Here is a 19,993-nt window from a genome sequence, read left to right on the forward strand (position 1 = left end):
CACCAGCATATACACAACACCAGCATATACACAACCCCAGCATATACACAACACCAGCATATACACAACCCCAGCATATACACAACACCAGCATATACACAACACCAGCATATACACAACACCAGCATATACACAACACCAGCATATACACAACACCAGCATATACACAACCCCAGCATATACACAACCCCAGCATATACACAACACCAGCATATACACAACACCAGCATATACACAACACCAGCATATACACAACACCAGCATATACACAACACCAGCACACCATATACACAACACCAGCATATACACAACACCAGCATATACACAACACCAGCATATACACAACACCAGCATATACACAACCCCAGCATATACACAGCATATACACAACCCCAGCATATACACAACCCCAGCATATACACAACACCAGCATATACACAACACCAGCATATACACAACCCCAGCATATACACAACACCAGCATATACACAACCCCAGCATATACACAACCCCAGCATATACACAACCCAGCATATACACAACCCCAGCATATACACAACCCCAGCATATACACAACCCAGCATATACACAACCCCAGCATATACACAACCCCAGCATATACACAACCCCAGCATATACACAACCCCAGCATATACACAACACCAGCATATACACAACACCAGCATATACACAACCCAGCATATACACAACACCAGCATATACACAACCCCAGCATATACACAACCCCAGCATATACACAACCCCAGCACATACACAACACCAGCATATACACAACACCAGCATATACACAACCCCAGCACATACACAACACCAGCATATACACAACACCAGCATATACACAACCCCAGCATATACACAACACCAGCATATACACACACACAAAGGCCTGCACGTAAGCACACACACACATAGATCCATGCATTAAAGCATACATTTCCTATTACTGTCTATGCATATGGACAGACAAGAACCAAATCTATTTCATGTCCACTGGGTCATGGCTGTGTCTGAAATGGCACCATATTCCCTTTATAGGGCTCTGGTCAAGCACACTATATAGGGAACAGTGAGCCATTTGGGATGCTCCCACGTAAGAACACAAAACAAGGACCTAAATCTCTTCAATACTCACAAACTCACTGGCATGCAAAGGGATTTGTTAATTTCCAGTTCATCTCATGCTTTGACAGAGTTCTTTACTTGACATTTGCACGGTAATCTGAATTTAGACAAATCCCCCTCCAATCCCACATTACATAGACAGCACTCCCCAAAGGAACAGCATGTACGTATACTGAAAGACATGAAACACCATGCTACAGGCACGGAAACACCAAGCATGGAAGAAATCAATGCACAAATGCCTGAACACGCAGGCAACCCAATGACCTGACCAAAACATGAACAGACAAGTACAAGAACGTCAACACAAGCACTGCAACGACACACACATTAAAAATCCAAGTACAAATAGTTAACATATTTTCACTGGGAAAGGCCCTTTATAAATACATATTGAAAACTCACTGTAAAAGGATTTGCAAGATAAACAGGCTATAAACACCTGACCATAAACACACCTAATGAAATAAGACCATAAACCCTACATCATAAACGTAACACGCAACCCTGCATGACATCAAGCGCAGGACCCCAATTACTGGACCGCAAACACAACCTCAAACACAGGACCACAAACACTGAACCCCAAAAAAGTGCCAAACCACGAGAACAAAACCAAAGACCTTATGAGGCGGGTGTATCAGGCTGGATGAGCCAGAGAGTCTCTTCTCTTCCCCCTGGGCGTAGCCTCTCCCCTCTACAGATAGATACTGTAACACCTCGTGACTCCTCTCAGAGAGGAGCTGGCCCCCAGAGACCCCTGGCCCACCCACATCACACTCACACATCATGAACGAGACGGGGAGGTAGACATGGAGGATGGAGGCGTGAGTGACAGGACACCAGAGGATGAAGATTGAAGAAGGAGAGGGAGGGGAGAATGGAAGAGAAAGGGGGTGAACTTCGAGGGGATTGCAGGCTCAGGAGATAGTGATAGCATAACTATCACTTTATGGGAAACACATTGTTGCACAGTCCCAGTGTATAGTTCGGGTGTTATTTAATAATTATCCTGTGGGCCTCTAGGCTAGCAGAGTGTTAACGAGCGCTAATGAAGAGAGGAGCCAAGACACTGAACAATGAGCAGCCAAACCTCTGACTCTATAATGATAGACAGAGGAGCTGGGCTGGTTCAGATGAAAGGACCTGGGTGAGGAAGTGCGCTCTCCCCCTCTGGGACTGGAGGGGGTGGGGACAGAGACAATAGGGATGTGGGGGTGGGGATGTTAAGTGTGTATGTTAAGTGGAGGTCAACACAGATGTACCACAACAACGTTACGAGCCTTGAGAGAGAGAGAGAGAGAGGAGCAGATGGGGAAAGCAGAACACAAATGATATGCAGCAGTTATTATGGGTGCTGCAGGGAGCTTAGTGGTTAGAGCGGTGGGCCAGAAACTGGAAGGTTGCTGGATTGAATCCCTGAGCTGACAAGGTAAAAATCTGTCGTTCTGCCCCTGAGCAAGGCGGTTAACCCACTGTTCCCCGGGTGCTGAAGACGTGGATGTTGATTAAGGCAGCCCCCCGCACCTCTCTGATTCAGAGGGGTTGGGTTAAATGCGGAAGACACATTTCATTTGAATGCATTCAGTTGTCCCTGCAATATCTAACTGTGTTTAGGACAGTGGATTGTGGGTAAAAGTGTTTAGGGGTAGTCTTCCAGTGGTGACATGCATGTTGGGATTCTAACTTTTTCTCCTACCTGTTCTTGATGTGTCCCTCCATCTCCCCCTGGGGCGGGGCATCAGTGCAGTGGGTTAAGGTGTGTTGGGGTAATGTGTTATTATAGTACATAGTGGGTATGATGGAGGTACAAGACCTACCTGTTCTTGATGTGTCCCTCCATCTCCCCCCGGGGCAGGGCATCAGTGCAGTGGTCAGTGAAGGGGCAGGCCACGGCCAGCTTGTCCAGTAGCTTGTGCACCAGCAGGCTGGACTTGCGGCAGTTCTGCAGCATGAGATGGGTACGGTCCACGGGGCAGAAGTCACTCTCCAGCAGGAAGCTGGTCAGACACTCCTGGCAGTAGGTGTGTCCGCAGGGCGTGTCCAGCGGCCTGATAAACGGCTGCAAACAGATGTGACAGATGAGGTCATCGTCCACCTCGTCTCGGTACAGGTACTCATGGTTCTCCTCAAGGAGATGTCTCTGGCCGCACGCCTGGCACAGCTCCGGGGGAGGGGACTCCAAACCGCCGTAGCCAATCGTTGCAGGTGATGGGAGTTGTTGTGGGGGTGCTGGTGCCATCGCCATCACCATGGCAACATCAGGCACCTCAGCCAAATCTAACTCCCCCTGGCTACTCATGAAGAGGGCTCTTGGACAAGGGGGGCTTGGTATGGTGCTGTACAGAGAGACAGAGAGAGGCATGGATATTGGATCAAGCTGGAAGGGTGTGACAGTGTTCATAATGTCAGTGTTCTCTGAGCTGAGCTACAGAACTTGGTGTTGCATAGACACACAAGCAGGCGGACAGACAGGCACACACACATAGACATACCCTCAGCAGTGAAACATAGAGCAGGAATCACGGCCACTGTGAGAGCGGGAGACAGGTAGCCTAGTGGTTAGAGCGTAGGATTAGTAATCAAAAGGTTGCAAGCTCAAGTCCCCGAGCTGACAAATGTAAAATTCTGTCCTGCCCTGAACAAGGCAGTTAACCCACTGTTCCTAGGTTGACATTGAAAATATGAATTTCCTCTTAACTAACATGCTGAGTTAAATAAAAAACACCAGCAGTCCTTTCTTCTAATTTCACTCCTTTTCATTGGTCTGTTCTCTGACAGAGAAGACTGATATCGAAGCACTGAGGAACCCCTTTGTTTCTCTGGCTACACATTGCATTCACATTCAGTACGTGTGTTCCGTGTGGGACATAATATGTACGGTATGAGACAGCGCTCAGAACCACGACGTCATCTCCGAGTCAGGCGGTCTCGCCTGGCACGCCGCCCTGAACAGATGGGCAGAGACGACTGGCATCCAGGAACCACGTCACCCTGGCAACGGCCATCTTGTTGGCAACCCTATGGCCCCTCTTTCTGGAGCAACTCTTGGGTCGTCCCGCCTGATTGGCTATCACTTTGGCTGACTATGTTATACATAGTCTGACATTGACTGAAATCCACTAACCTTATTGGGTTATAACCCTAGAATTAGAACACAGATTTCACACACTGAGCATCAATGCTCATGTACTGCAATGTACAGTGACTAATCGAGCATAAAGTACACCATGCGGTATAAGGGATAACCTTGCTTATAGTGTGTGAGAACTTGGCGTGAGGGTCCTCTTTAACCTATAGCACACCTCTCCATCTTTGCGTGTGGTTGGGGGTCAGGTGGGAACCCAGAAGGTACTAAGCCATTTTCCATGACACGTTCAATAGCCTTCCAAAGGTGATACACCTGACTGTAACAGACGGCATTCAGTAACTGCGCATACACACACACACACACACACACACACACACACACACACACACACACACACACACACACACACACACACACACACACACACACACACACACACACACACACACACACACACACACACACACACACACACACACACACACACACACACACACACACACACACACACACACACACATGCACACCAATGACTGTATGGTGCACAATATGCACTGTACACTAACAAACATGCCCACTAACACCCAGAAACACTCATACATAAACACGGATGCAATACGCATCACCTAGTTGTGAACACACACACAGACCTTGGCTTACATAAGTGGCCTAAGAGGAAAGCTATGAGTTATGGCAGTCATCAAAGCTCTGTTTGTTTGCTGTGTGTGTCTGGGAGGAGGACCGTGGTAATAACAGCAGTCTGAACAGTACTATAATTAAGTTAAAGCTCCCTGCTGTGATGAAGTGACTGCATTATCCTGCTACTCTCTCTCTCTCTCTCTCTCCTCCCTCTCTCACTCTCTCCTCTCTCTCTCACTCTCTCTCTCCTCCCTCTCTCTCTGTCTCTCTCTCACTCTCTCTCTCTCTCTCTCTCTCTCTCTCTCTCTCTCTCTCTCTCTCTCATATTCTCTCTCTCTCACTCCCTCTCTCTCTCCCCTCTCCCTCTCCCTCTCCCTTTCTCTCTCTCTCTCTCTCTCTCTCTCTCTCTCTCTTCTCTCTCTGTCTCTCACTCTCACTCTCTCCCTCTCTCTCTCTGTCTCTGTCTCTCTCTCTCAGGAGGGGAAGCTTTCATCTCAATACAGACGGACAGAGGGAGCAAAAGGAGGGAGGGAGCAGTGTACACTAAAGCTGAACATCTCTCTCTCTCTGTCTCTCTCTCTGTCTCTCTGTTGATCTCTCTCACTCTCTCTCTCACTATCTCTCTCTATCTCTGTCTGTCTTTGTCTTTGTCTCTTTTTCGTCTCTCTTTCACAGAGACCTCTGTATCTGAAACTCATTAATCCTTTGTGTCATATAACAGTAAAATCTCTGAAGCTTCCATTCACTAACAGATTTGAAGGGGACACACCTGTGTCCAGGGAGCACCTCCCAGAGCTCATTAGTGTTAATCCTGAGTGACAACATGGCTTCACAAAACCACCACCAAGGAGCTCCAACCCAGCCTGCTCTAACCTGCTGTGGAAAAGAAAGTGAAACCAGGGGAGAATTCTTGCCCCCTCTAAATGAAGCCACAGAAGTTCAAGGCTACTGCAGGCATTGTTAACAGGAAACAGGATCCCCGTTACAGTGAATGGAAAAAATGTGATCTTCGTGGTCAATCTTCAGGTAAATAAATACATCTTGAGAAAAACACACCAGATGTATGTCCTTGAACCTTTTATTTTAAAATCGTACACAGAAGAAGTTATAAGGATAATTGAGTTGCTAATGGCAGCCTGCAGTATCCTGGTCGGCCTTCAACTTGAGTTACGCAATGAGAGGGGGCAGCACTGAGCTAGCCTGCAACATCACTTCCTGGAGTTGCTCAAACTGCATCTTAACCGACTTAATTTGGCTTCAGTGCTCTATTGAGTCTCACAAAGGAATTAAGTGTCACATGATCAATGGCTTTGTCCATTCATATATACAGCCATTGAGTGACACACAGCTGACAGCCATGACAGGCTGAAACGTGACCAGGCTAAAGCCCTGTTTATAACCTCACCTTCCAATTACCAGGCCGACAGGATTAATAAGAAAGATCAATTAAGCAGAGCCCTTATAAAGTCATCAGTCTGTTTGGACTTTCTCCGTTGGCTTTTGTTCACGCCATGTTTAATGAAAGAGAAAGTGCTGTTTGTGTTAAAAAACAGACAGTATCGTCATCCAATTTCAAGTGACAAGGTATTTGTGTTGCCAAGGTAACCTTTGCCCAACATTCAGGGAGAAAAGCTATGAATGATGGCAGAAAAGGATTCACATCTATGTCCATACACTATATACTGTATATAAAAGTATGTGGACAACCCTTCAAATTAGTGGATTTCTTCCCTGCTAGAGCTGCCCTGGTGAACTGTAAATGCTGTTATTGTGAAGTGGAAATGTCTAGGAGCAACATTGGCTCAGCCTCGAAGTGGTAGGTCACACAAGCTCACAGAACAGGACCGCCGAGTGCTGAAGCCCGCAGCACTACATATCATCTGTCCTCCGATGCAACAGTCACTACTGAGTTCCAAACTGCCTCTGGAAGCAACGTCAGCACAGGAACGGTTGGTCGGGAGCTTCATGAAATGGGTTTCCATGGCCGAGCAGCCGCACACAAGCCTAAGATCACCATGCAAAATGCCAAGCATCGGCTGGAGTGGTGTAAAGCTCGCCAACATTGGACTCTGGAGTAGTGGAAACGCATTCTCTGGAGTGATGAATCACGCTTCACCATCTGGCAGACAAATCCGGTTTTGGCACATCCCAGGAAAACGCTACCTGCCCCAATGCATAGTGCCAACTATAAAGTATGGTGGAGGAGGAATAATGTTTTGGGCTGTTTTTCATGGTTTGGGCTAGACCCCTTAGTTCCAGTGAAGAGAAATCTTAATGCTACAGCATACAGTGACATTCTAGATGATTCTGTGCTTCCAACTTTGTGCATCCGTTTGGGGAATGCCCTTTCCTGTTTCAGCATGACATTGCCCCGTGCACAAAGCGAGGTCCATACTGAAATGGTTTGTCGAGATCGGTGTGGAAGGACTTGACTGATCTGCACAGATTCCTGACCTCAACCCCATTGAACACCTTAGGAATGAATTGGAACGCCGACTGCGAGCCAGACATAATCGCCCAACATCAGTGCCCAACCTCACTAAAGCTCTTGTGGCTGAATGGAAGCAAGGCAGCAATGTTCCAACATCTATTGGAAAGGCTTCCCAGAAGAGTGGAGGCTGTGATAGCAGCAAAGGGGGGGACAGCCTCCACATTAATGCCCATGATTTTAGAAAGAGACGCTCGACAAGCAGGTATCCACACACTTTAGGTCATGCTGTGTGATATTTGACTATTTTTGCAGTTGTAAGGAAAGAACAGTAAATGTGGACAGAGGCCAGAACCGCTCATAGGAGACAAAATCCTCATTTAATGGCTCATGGATAAGAACGGCTCACACACAAGGCACATTACACAGACGTTCATACAGTGCACAGAAACTCTCTCATAGACATGTTGGTTACTGTGTTTCTCCAATGATCCTGTGACACTCTGCGAGTTGATTAGCTAATAATCATCCAACCCAATGCCGACTCAGCTCATTCCCTTCCGGCCCTGGTTGAAAAACAACTCTTTGAACAAGGTGAGTGTGTTTGTGTCAGCATTTTAATGTCTGCCGTATACTAGTGTGTAGCTCCCATGTGTCCCATGCTCCCATGCTCCTATAATAATGGAAACGAAGACCCTGGATTGACCTGACAAATCCAAACCTTTCAAAAGCACACAAATTAAAGTTCCGTCACAAACACGTCCTGTCCCACACCCACCCTGAAACAAACAGTAGGCACATAGAGCACATGCGGGGGTCAGAGTATCATTTGACATGGTGTATGTCATGTGAAATAGCACCGCATTAACACAATATGGATGCTACAGTGATCATAATGAAGGTTCCATTTACGGTTTGCCTTTTCAACTAAAGTATGCCTGGGTCTCCAAGGAGTTATCAGTGCACATAGGTAGGGTATGGTATGTTATCCCTAGCACATGCAGGTCCACACAGCAGGCCTGCAGGCTCAGTGTGTTGTCTGAAAGGGAGGGGCAGGCACAGCTGTTCAGAGGTAAAACATTCCACAGACCCATGTTTCTCCTCAAAACACACATGCTCAGAGCAGGAACCCGGGACCTCATTTATAACCGTTGCGTAAATTTAACACATAAACTCGGCGCATGCCATACATACACATGTTTCCCGTTATCAATCAGACCTGGAACTAATTTGGAACTATCGTAATTAGGCCACGGCAGTTTCTAAAAGAAAGAGCAATGGCAAATTTTATCAAATGTTTTTCGGAGGTGTTGGCGGAATGTTTTCATCTTCTGCTGTATTTGGCAAATGACTATGACAGTTTCAAAAATAAAAAATAAGGCAAATTGTTTTGGAGCCGTCGGCGCTCAATGTTTGAATTCAATTTTGCATTGACTTTTCCCCAACCTAAACATGCTGGACTGCCCACGAATTCTGAATTACAGTACTAGGGTTGGCCTCTCCAGTCCTGTTCTAAATAGGTTTAGGATCTATTTGACTGGTTAAGAGTTTTTTTGTCACCCTTGGTAAACATAACCCATAGAAATACATATCACGTGGCATTCCACAAGGTTCTATTTAGGGTCCAGTACTGTTCAATTTATTTATGCTACCCCTTGGCAGCATTATCAGAAAACACAGCATTGATTTTCACTGCTACGCAGACGATACACATCTTTTCATTTCTGTGTCACCAGAAGATTTTAGCTACACGGATACATTATTAGACTGTATTAGTGATTTAAATACTTGGATGGCTCACAACTTCCTCCAGCTAAACAGCTTTGTAGTGAATTTCCATGAATACAATTTTTTTTAACAACCAATTGTTGCAGGATATCCAAGGATTGTTAATGTTGGAACCAAAGCAAAGAGAGAGAATCTGGATGCACATTTGAATTCACTGGCATTAAAGATAAAATACCAAGTATAAAACCTGGGAATTATTTTAGATTTTCAATATTGGATCATACATTAGGAATGTGACCAAAATAGCTTTTTTCTGCCTGAGGAACATTGCCAAGGTGTGGCCGTTTCTCTCTCAGGCTAGTACAGAGAGACTCATCCATGCCTCTATAACAAGCAGACTTGACTTCTGTAATGCTCTCCTGTCTGGTCTACCCAAGAATGCCATTGGTCAACTGCCAAACATACAAAATACTTCAGCATGGGTACTGACCAAGACTAGACAGAGACCACACATTACATCGGTTTTAAGTTCTCTACACTGTGACTTTTAGAATTCATTTAGAATTCATTTTAAGAATATTCTATTGTTTTTTTAATCAATCCACGATTGTGCACCCCAATACATGTCAGACATGCTTTTAAGTTATGTACCCAGTAGGTCCCTCAGGTCCTCTGGCACTGGCCTTTTAACTATCACAAAGCCTAGGACCAAGAGGCATGGAGAGGCAGCCTTTAGTTATTATGCCCCCAGCCTCTGGAATAGCCTGCCAGAGAAGACATTTTTGAAAGATATCTTAAAACACACCTTTTTAGCTTTGATATTCCTCAGGGTGCTTTTTAGTCATTCAGTTTGTATTGTTATTCTTTTGTTGTTTATCCTCTTGTATGTGTTCTGTAGTAAATATTTCTGTTTTTATTAGATTTTTTTCCGGTAAAGCACATTGTGTTGCATTCCATGTCTGAAATGTGCTGTATAAATAGATCTTGATTTGATTTTATACTTAGGCTACAGTGGCAGCATAGCCTACATAGAACTATGTCAATGTAAAATGTCAACTGTCTGTTCACCGGTTAAATTCAACTGTGTATTATAAACCGCACTGCCTATGGGATTGCATACAGCAAAACTTGAATACATAACCTATCTATTTACTAGGCTCGTAGGCTGAATTAAACGAGACATGCGCATGGTAATTTGTGGTATTGCTACTTCTGGAATATGAACCCATAACAGCCAGAAAAGGTGAGGAATTATTCTGCAATGGTTATGAAAACAAAACAAATATTAAATAGATTCCGATGTATAATTATTTTAGATTCCAAAAATAAAACACATAGATTTTTGCTTTTCTCACTAAAGACAAATGTTTTTCTTATTATTTATCTTTTTTTTTAATAGGCTTATCATCATATCATATCATAGATACTTACTTGCCTGTTTGCAATACGATACTTCAACAACTACAAAAATGTGCTTACTTAAGGTCTAAAGTTGGCGTGGAGGACATTCTCACGCCAAATAACTGGCGCACGCATGTTTTTGGGGTATATTGCTGCTTATGCAACGTTTATAAATGAGGCCCCTGGTGATTATAAAGCTGATGAATAATAAGAACCAAATGAATAATTAATGTGTCACACTGCAGATAATCATGACATGTTGAGGTTAAGGGACACAGAAGGAGACTACTCATAACGACTGCACAGAGAAAATGGGAATAAGATAAAACACTGGATGAGACCAAATGTATTCGTACTGAGCGCAAGATACAATGAACACATGCACACACACCCTGTAAACACACTCTGTCAACAGAAACCCATACTATACAAATGGTTTGGTATGAAGTGTGTACACATATGAAGTGTATGCACACAAATATCGAGTGTATGTACACAACACAGGCAAAGTACTTGACACTTGTAATGGATAGGATGAGACCTACATTTGGTCCATGAAGGATGTAGGTTAGCCTATGCAACATAATATGTGTTAAATATGTGTACATAAGATTTCATTCCAAAAACTCTATATATCAATTTTCAGAAATGTTGGTAAGCTTTTGTTGTTTAAAGAAATTATGAAAGAGATTGGTGTGTTTTTTCACTGTCTCATCATGGCATTGGGTTGTTCAATGACAGACATGTATTTGTTTAAAATCTATCACTTGATGGTTTCATTTCAGAGAGACCAATAATCATGTTTTAAGCAGAATGCTACATACTGTATCCGCCTAACTCTGAGAAATAAGTAGTACAGCTAGGTTTTATAGTCAAATGTAAGAAATAACTACATTCTTTATAAATAAGTAGTACAGCTAGGTTTTATAGTCAAATGTAAGAAATAACTACATTCTTTATAAATAAGTAGTACAGCTAGGTTTTATAGTCAAATGTAAGAAATAACTACATTCTTTATAAATAAGTAGTACAGCTAGGTTTTACATAGTCAAATGTAAGAAATAACTACATTCTTTATAAATAAGTAGTACAGCTAGGTTTTACATAGTCAAATGTAACAAATAACTACATTCTTTATAAATAAGTAGTACAGCTAGGTTTTACATAGTCAAATGTAACAAATAACTACATTCTTTATAAATAAGTAGTACAGCTAGTTTTTACATAGTCAAATGTAACAAATAACTACATTCTTTATAAATAAGTAGTACAGCTAGTTTTTACATAGTCAAATGTAACAAATAACTACATTCTTTATAAATAAGTGTACAAATTATACATTTGTGACATCAATATTTTAAAAAATTATTCACAAAAATAATTCAATACAGTAATATGAGATCTGTATGTAAAACCTTTACATTTCAGATTTTAGTCATTTAGCAGATTCTCTTTTCCAGAGCGACTTATATTAAATGCATTTATCTTAAGATATCTAGGTGAGACAACCACATATCTCAGTCAAATATACAAGATGCGAACATTCCATTGCAGCTAAACAATGGATGTGTTTTGCAAAAAAAACAAACACATTTTCATAATTAATTAAACAGCAATATTTTAAACACCCATAAGCAATCATTTTCTGATGAAAAATGTGAAAAACTGGCTGATATAACATTTTGGAATTAAAGTCTTCATAAGTAGTCAGTTCATCCTTATCTACCCAGGTGGTCGAGATCTAAGGAACTCAAGCCTACTACATGTACAACTACTTTTAAAAGCACCCGTAAACAAAGAACTTAGATACGAGCAAAGAGGCTTCCCAGATATCGAAATATATCAAACACAAATATAAAACATCTACACCCTGTCCATCAAAGTTCTGTCTATCCTCTCTATCTCTATGATCTGAGTGTCTATTAGACATCTCCACAGATCTGGTGCTGAGTCTCTCTCTCTCTCTCTCTGAGCCAGACCTCTAAATCTGACTGCCCCGACTTGGACCACAGAGGTCAGGGCAGGGCAGAGGAGCAGGCAGCCATGGAGCTCTTTGGAGCGGCTCTAACGGCTCAGAGTCTGTCTGGATCAGCACATAGTTACTCTCACTCAGACGTTCAGGTCACTGATCACAGATAGAATGGACAAGATACTTTACAGACACTTACAGACACAGGCAAAACATAGGGAGAGAACGTGTCTGACATCCACTCACACAGACACAAACTCGCAATGCAAGCAGGATTCAAATGAATCTCTTAAAAGTACACAGACAGACGTATGAGACAATAGACAAACTGTCAAGTAGACTACTCCTACTTACTGTAGCAAGTCAAACTTTAGCAAGTAACAGTGATACAACATCCAGTACAGTCGGTACAGTTCCGACTACAGGCACAAGAGCTTGCAGGACTCACAGAGCGATGTTCACTTCAGGCAAAGCAGCTTCACCTGGACAGGTAATACTCAGGAAATAGGGTGTAACTCTAGAGCTATCAGAGAGCTACAGAGGGAGAGGGGGAAGGAGGGAGAAAGAGAGTAGGTAGGTGAACTGACAAAGGACTTTGCCCCGGTCACAGCGTCTGTTGATTGGCTGGTGGAGTTTAGCCGGAAATGTTAGCTGGCTGCCCGTCCTGTGAGAATTCTGGGAAAGAGAACAGGACAGAACAGAGTCAGAGAGTTTTGGGTGTGCTGTGACGACCCAGAGCCTGCTGCTCACGTCAGGAAGCTGGTCCAGGTGACCAGGAAGTGGCAGAGACGGGCAGGGCCAGAACAGAGGTAAACAGAGAAGTGGCCAAACCTGCTCTGGGAGGAAGGGAGGGAGGATGTGAGAGACTAGGGGAAAGAGGAGGGTGGGGAAATAAAACTTAACGCACAACCAAGATGAGAAATCTTTTGTTTATTGTCAGATAATGAGGGATATATAATAACAGATAATAACAGATAGTTTCCAGTGCTGGGCAGGCTCGGACAGGGCTCCATACCACCTACACACAACATGAAATAACACACATAACACACATAGACTAACCATAACAAAATCCTGTTCTTGGAGTCACATGGCCACTACTGTGCTACAGAGGCACTGTTCTAGCATGTTCCTGAACAAGGCAAATCATCACCTCGTAATCTGAAGCGAATAATACAATGGCAGCTATGCTAACCAGAGACAGACTGCATACGGCTAAGGCTTAGACAACAATACTTCAGTGTGTGTTGAGGTGTGTGTGCAACGCAGATGAATACAGATATTACACCAGGGGGTTGGACAGCTTCCGGTGTTTTTGTTGTGGTTTTCCTGCTTTCTGACAATAGTTCCTTCTTTCAACCCACAAAATGACCTGTCTATGTGTGTCAGAGTGTAAAAAACAACTGCTATCCTAAGTTTCTGTTGTGGTTTTCGTGCATAGCCTACATCACAGTTTTCTCTGTAAACCCAGAACATGAGCCACCTACAGGTGTTACAGTGAGACAGACTGACAGAGACTTGAGACTTAATGATGTATTTAATTGTGAGTCAGAGTATGACACATCTGATATTTGACTGAGATTGCTGAAGGCTCTTTAGTTGCTAGCCCTGGGATCATTAAAACCCCACTCACTTCTATTGTATGTTCTAGCCAGTCAATGTTTTCTTTTATTACAGCATTTGGAATAGGCCTGGCATTGGACAGGCAAAAGTTTATCCTTCAGTCACACAATTTGCAGTCAGTATTTTTTGGCAGCTTCCCCATTCTGGAGTCCCTTAAGTTAATGGAAGTAGGTGTGTGATTAAATAAAAATAAGCATGTTTGTGCTTTAAAAAACAACCTGTGTACATCTATCTGTGCGTGTGTGTGTGTGTGTGTGTGTGTGTGTGTGTGTGTGTGTGTGTGTGTGTGTGTGTGTGTGTGTGTGTGTGCGTGCGTGCGTGCGTGCGTGCGTGCGTGCGTGTGTGTGTGTGTGTGTGTGCGCGTGTAACAGAGGTGGGACCAAGTCATTGTTGTACAAGTCACAAGTAAGTCTCAAATCTTAGCACTCAAGTCGCAAGTCAAGTCCCAAATCAAGACAGGCAAGTCCGAGTCAAGTCTCAAGTCAAGACCGTCAAGTTTCAAGTCAAGACTCAAGTCCTAAACTTTGAGTTTCGAGTCCTAAACAAGTCATAATGTGCTCAAGTCAAATGTAATACCATTTCATATTTTTTAACAACAGTAGTAGTTAGTATATTACATTTACACAAATCATGAATCCTTTAAAAAATATCTATATATTTGTTACTTTCCAAATAAACTTTATATTTCCATGGAAATACATGGGTAGCCATGAGAAAGACTATTGAGGATTGCAAACCTTAACACACACACACACACACACACACACACACACACACACACACACACACACACACACACACACACACACACACACACACACACACACACACACACACACACACACACACACACACACACACACACACACACACACACACACACACACACACACACACACACACTGTGTGGTTACAGTAGGCTAACGTATGTCAATGGTTTTAGGAACAGCAGTAACATCAGGCAGGATTTAGTCTACCAACTGCCTAGCCAGTTGTAGCCACGAATGTCGAACAAAGTTGGAAATTGTTGCGCCTCCGTCTGTAATTTTCTTCCCACATGCTTCCCACATGCAAGTTGCAATCTGTTTTTTGTTGATACAGCGTCGTCTTTATATCCGGAAATAATAATTTTGGGTATCATCTTTCCAAGCGCTCCATCTGAATTCACCAGCCGACGTTCTCTCTGCACTGCCATGCACAACTTTTTCTCAGCTGACACAATTTGATTGGCTGCTGTCCGATTCAAACTGTAATCCGTTAAATGAAGAGTTGATGTGCTGAACACTTTTTTTAATAGCATTTGTAATATTTGGGCTTGAGGAGGGTATCAAGTAAGTTTGAGTCATAAGTCTCAAGTCCAAGTCATGCCACGAGTCATTGGTGTTAAAGTCAAAGTCGTCATATTTGTGACTCGAGTCTGACTCGAGTCCAAGTCATGTGACTCGAGTCCACACCTCTGGCGTGTACTGTTGGGTTATCATGCCACAAAGCACCAGTAAGTAATATGGTGCCAAATAAGTAGGACAGAAATGGTACAGAAACCGAATTTAATTTACTGCAGCCTCTAAATCCATCAAAAATCCTCCCCCATCAAAACAGACCAAAACAAAGGAAATCTTCAGAGATGACCGTATTCAAGAATGCACACACACACACACAAACACACACACACACACACACACATAGACATACACACACACTTAGGCAACATCAAAATAGACACTGTGGCACGCAACTATCGTGACCCTTTGTGCAACCTCACAGCAAAATCGCAGCAGAAACTCCACAAGTGCATCTGTTTAAAGCATCAAATAACTTCTAAGTGTTTATGCAGATTTCCAGGTCCTTTACATAACAGATCCAGCCATTGAGTGGAGTTTAATGACCAAAACCAATTCACGGGAATTTGAGAATGGCATCTATACATCACATTTGATTGTGTAAGTGTCTCTGTGTTTAAATGAGCTGCCATCTGTGCATGTGTTTCAATATGATCATTTCTCTGCTATATCTCCCTGCATCCTTCTGCTGGCTTTACCCTGAAGCAAAGCATTTTTGCAGGGCCTGGTCAGTAGCACCTGGATGGGAGATTGGATGCTGCGGTGGAAAATGTGGTGAAGGGCCAATAGAGCAGACTCCTTCCTCTTGTAGTAAACAGGAGTCAATTGCTCCCCTGGGAGGAGTTAAAACAAAGACCTGACTTTCAGAGATCATCAAAACCTTTTAATGCAGTGGGCTAAATCAGGGTCACAGAGTGTTTCTTTGTGGTCTTAAACAAATCTTCTTTGAAACAAAAGTATACACCTCACACACATGGTTATCAAATCAAATTTATTTATATAGCCCTTCGTACATCAGCTGATATCTCAAAGTGCTGTACAGAAACCCAGCCTAAAACCCCAAACAGCAAGCAATGCAGGTGTAGAAGCACGGTGGCTAGGAAAAACTCCCTAGAAAGGCCAAAACCTAGGAAGAAACCTAGAGAGGAACCAGGCTATGTGGGGTGGCCAGTCCTCTTCTGGCTGTGCTGGGTGGAGATTATAACAGAACATGGCCAAGATGTTCAAATGTTCATAAATGACCAGCATGGTCGAATAATAATAAGGCAGAACAGTTGAAACTGGAGCAGTAGCACGGCCAGGTGGACTGGGGACAGCAAGGAGTCATCATGTCAGGTAGTCCTGGGGCATGGTCCTAGGGCTCAGGTCCTCCGAGAGAGAGAGAGAGAGAGAGAGAAAGAGAGAATTAGAGAACGCACACTTAGATTCACACAGGACACCGAATAGGACAGGAGAGGTACTCCAGATATAACAAACTGACCCTAGCCCCCCGACACATTAACTACTGCAGCATAAATACTGGAGGCTGAGACAGGAGGGGTCAGGAGACACTGTGGCCCCATCCGAGGACACCCCCAGACAGGGCCAAACAGGAAGGATGACCACAGTTATGTGTTTCAGAAAAAGAAGGCACCGGTACAATGTCAGATAAAGAGTTGAAATGTATTCCATTTTGAGTTTGCATCCCAATATTACACTTTATATGCTTCACAGAAGACTGAAATATAACCACACCATTTGACATAGAAACACTGGATCTTCTGCATGAAATACAAAGTTTATTAGTCATAAAAAACATGAATAACATTCCACCCATGAGGCCACTAGAGGGTGATTTGGTCATTTTACTGCAGGAAAGGTTTTAAATAACTCACAGCACTTGTTGCCAGACTATGTGACTACCTAAAGTAATCATCCTTAGCTTCCTATTGGCACAATTAGCCCCTAACCACTAACCACTAACCCCTAACCTACCCACAGCATCTCTTCACCAGGTAATTGTTGTAAATAGTTTTCCCAATCTGTGTACCTAGTAGGATAAAAGTAAACACGGACAAAAATGTGCCTTTTGGGAGTTTAGATTGGATCTCTTCATCAATGCTGTCCGCTCTTGGATTGTGTTGTTTCGCTGTCAACCACCTGTCTGTTTTTAGTTAGCAACCACTCTGCGAAGAGACAGAGTCATTAGATCATTTATTTTGGTACTGTCCATATGTTCTGTAGCTTGTTTTTGGTCACAGGCCCAGGAATGGCTGAAGAGTTGCAACATTTATCTGGAGCTAACTCTGCAGACAGCACCGCTGGGTGATTTGAAAAGTCATAGTCAATCGATCAATAATATAATAATACTTTTAGCAAAAAAATGTATCTTTAATTTACAGTGTCACCAGCAAAGCGTCTCCACACCACACACGTGGAGATCATCCGTTCACCTCCTCTGCATCTCACAAATACACGGCGGTTCATTCCAAACATCTCAAATTTGGACTCATCAGACCAAAGGACAGATTTCCACCGGTCTAATGTCCAGTGCTCGTGTTTCTTGGCTCAAGCAAGTCTCTTCTTATTATTGGTTCCCTTTAGTAGTGGTTTCTTTGCAGCAATTCGACCATGAAGGCCTGATTCACGCTGTCTCCTCTGTACAGTTGGTGTTGAGATGTGTCTGTTATTTGAACTCTGAATCATTTATTTGGGCTGCAATTTCTGAGGCTGGTAACTCTAATGGGCTTATCCTCTGCAGCAGAGTTAACTCTGGGTCTTCCTTTCCTGTGGTGGTCCTCATGAGAGCCAGTTTCATCATAGCTCTTGATGGTTTTTGAAACTGCATTTGAAGAAACTTTCAAAGTTCTTGAAATGTTCCTGATTGACTGACCTTCATGTCTTAAAGTAGTGATGGACTGTCATTTCTCTTTGCTCATTTGAGCTGTTCTTGCCATTATATTATTCTGTATACCAACCCTACCTTGTCACAACACAACTGATTGGCTCAAACTCATTAAGAAGGAAAGAAATTCCACAAATAAACTGTTAATTGAAATGCATTACAGGTGACTACCTCATGAAGCTGTTTCAGAGAACACCAAAAGTGTGCAAAGCTGTCATCAAGGCAAAGGGTGGCTACTTTGAAGAATCTCAAATATAAAATATATTTTGATTTGTTTAACACTTTTTGGTTACTGCATAATTCCATATGTGTTATTTCATAGTTTTGATGTCTTCACTATTACTCTACAATGTAGAAAATAGTAAAACACAAAGAAAAACCCTTGAATGAGTAGGTGTTTCCAAACCTTTGACTGGTACTGTGTAAATATATTCACAACAAAAATATGTGGGGGATATGAAATGATGCAGACAATTACATTGATGGAAGCTACAATCTATCTGCAATATTAAAGCTGGGTGGGGGGACTGTGCTTCGTTGCTTTCTACCACTTGTCTGTTTTTACTTGGCAACCACTCAACTCTCACTTTAAACAAAGTACTACTTATAAAGGCTTTATACAGCATACATAAAGGCTTTATACAGCATACATAAAGGCTTTATACAGCATACATAAAGGCTTTATACAGCATACATAAAGGCTTTATACAGCATACATAAAGGCTTTATACAGCATACATAAAGGCTTTATACAGCATACATAAAGGCTTTATACAGCATACATAAAGGCTTTATACAGCATACATAAAGGCTTTATACAGCATACATAAAGGCTTTATACAGCATACATAAAGGCTTCACAAATCATTCATCAGTGTGTGTCACACTCTAGTAATGGTGTATGAAGGGTGACATAACAATTACCACTGTAGGATGAATGGCCAAATATAACATATCGCATGTTTATACACCAATTATAGAGTTTAGCAAATGCTTCTAGACGATATGTGAGCATTAATGTAATGTTTATGAAGCCTTCATGTACACTATATAAACCTTTATAAGTCGTGCTTCGTTTCAATTGGGACCCAACTCTTTTGCATTCTCATCCTCTGTTTCCATCTATCTTTTTCTCTCTCACGCCCCCACAACATTCCTCCCCTTCTCTCTCACTCTCTCTCTCTCTTTCTCTCTCTCTCTCTTTTTTCTCTCTCTCTCCCTCTCATCAGTCTGTGATTAGGAGTCTACATCAGAGTATTTGTCACAATGCATCTCTGGGGTTTTGAGCCCCTCTACCAACCAATAGGGATGACGAGGGTCTTTGTGAGTGAGGGTTGATGAACTAACAGCTCTGTTTTGCTGAGTACTATTTACTGCTGTCATCTATCACTCTGTCCATCCGTCCTCTCCTTTCCTATACAGGGCCAGGGAGGCTCATTGATAACGTGTTTGCAAGCTTGATAACATGCAACAGCTATTAAGGTATTAGGTCCCTACTAGGGTTGGTTGTACATTTGCAGCCCCTAAGAATGTGCAATATATTAAATATTCTGTTCAGTATTTGTCATAACAGGTGTAGCTGTGGCGACTGTCACTACAAATGCTCCTCTGAGCCCTTGCTGTGTCGTCTATCTGTTGGTGTGAAATTAGACTTCATAGTGATACAGTTACTACTGTCTGACAGGGTCCCCCCTCTCACTGACCGACTGTCACCCCTATCAACACACCTGCTGGGATTCAGATAGGA

At 42.8% G+C, this 19,993-nt stretch overlaps 1 protein-coding gene across 3 annotated transcripts in view; it reads right to left on the reverse strand.

Moving 5' to 3' along the window:
• lnx1 (ligand of numb-protein X 1) overlaps positions 1-13,089 on the reverse strand; it is a 77,787-nt gene extending 64,698 nt beyond the window's left edge. Inside the window, exons 1-3 of one of the 3 annotated variants that reach the window (XM_042320278.1) lie at positions 12,754-13,089; positions 3,639-3,698; positions 2,964-3,482 (exon numbers count right to left, since the gene is read on the reverse strand). In XM_042320278.1, the coding sequence (XP_042176212.1) occupies positions 2,964-3,445 (482 nt within the window). In that variant the 5' untranslated portion in view covers positions 3,446-3,482; positions 3,639-3,698; positions 12,754-13,089. The remainder of the gene's footprint in view (positions 1-2,963; positions 3,483-3,638; positions 3,699-12,753) is intronic. The other 2 variants (XM_042320282.1, XM_042320274.1) reach the window with 2 other exon arrangements.
• Between the last annotated feature and the right edge of the window lie 6,904 nt (positions 13,090-19,993).

The sequence above is a fragment of the Oncorhynchus tshawytscha genome, linkage group LG01, assembly GCF_018296145.1.
Source record: "Oncorhynchus tshawytscha isolate Ot180627B linkage group LG01, Otsh_v2.0, whole genome shotgun sequence".
Lineage (NCBI taxonomy): Eukaryota > Metazoa > Chordata > Actinopteri > Salmoniformes > Salmonidae > Oncorhynchus > Oncorhynchus tshawytscha.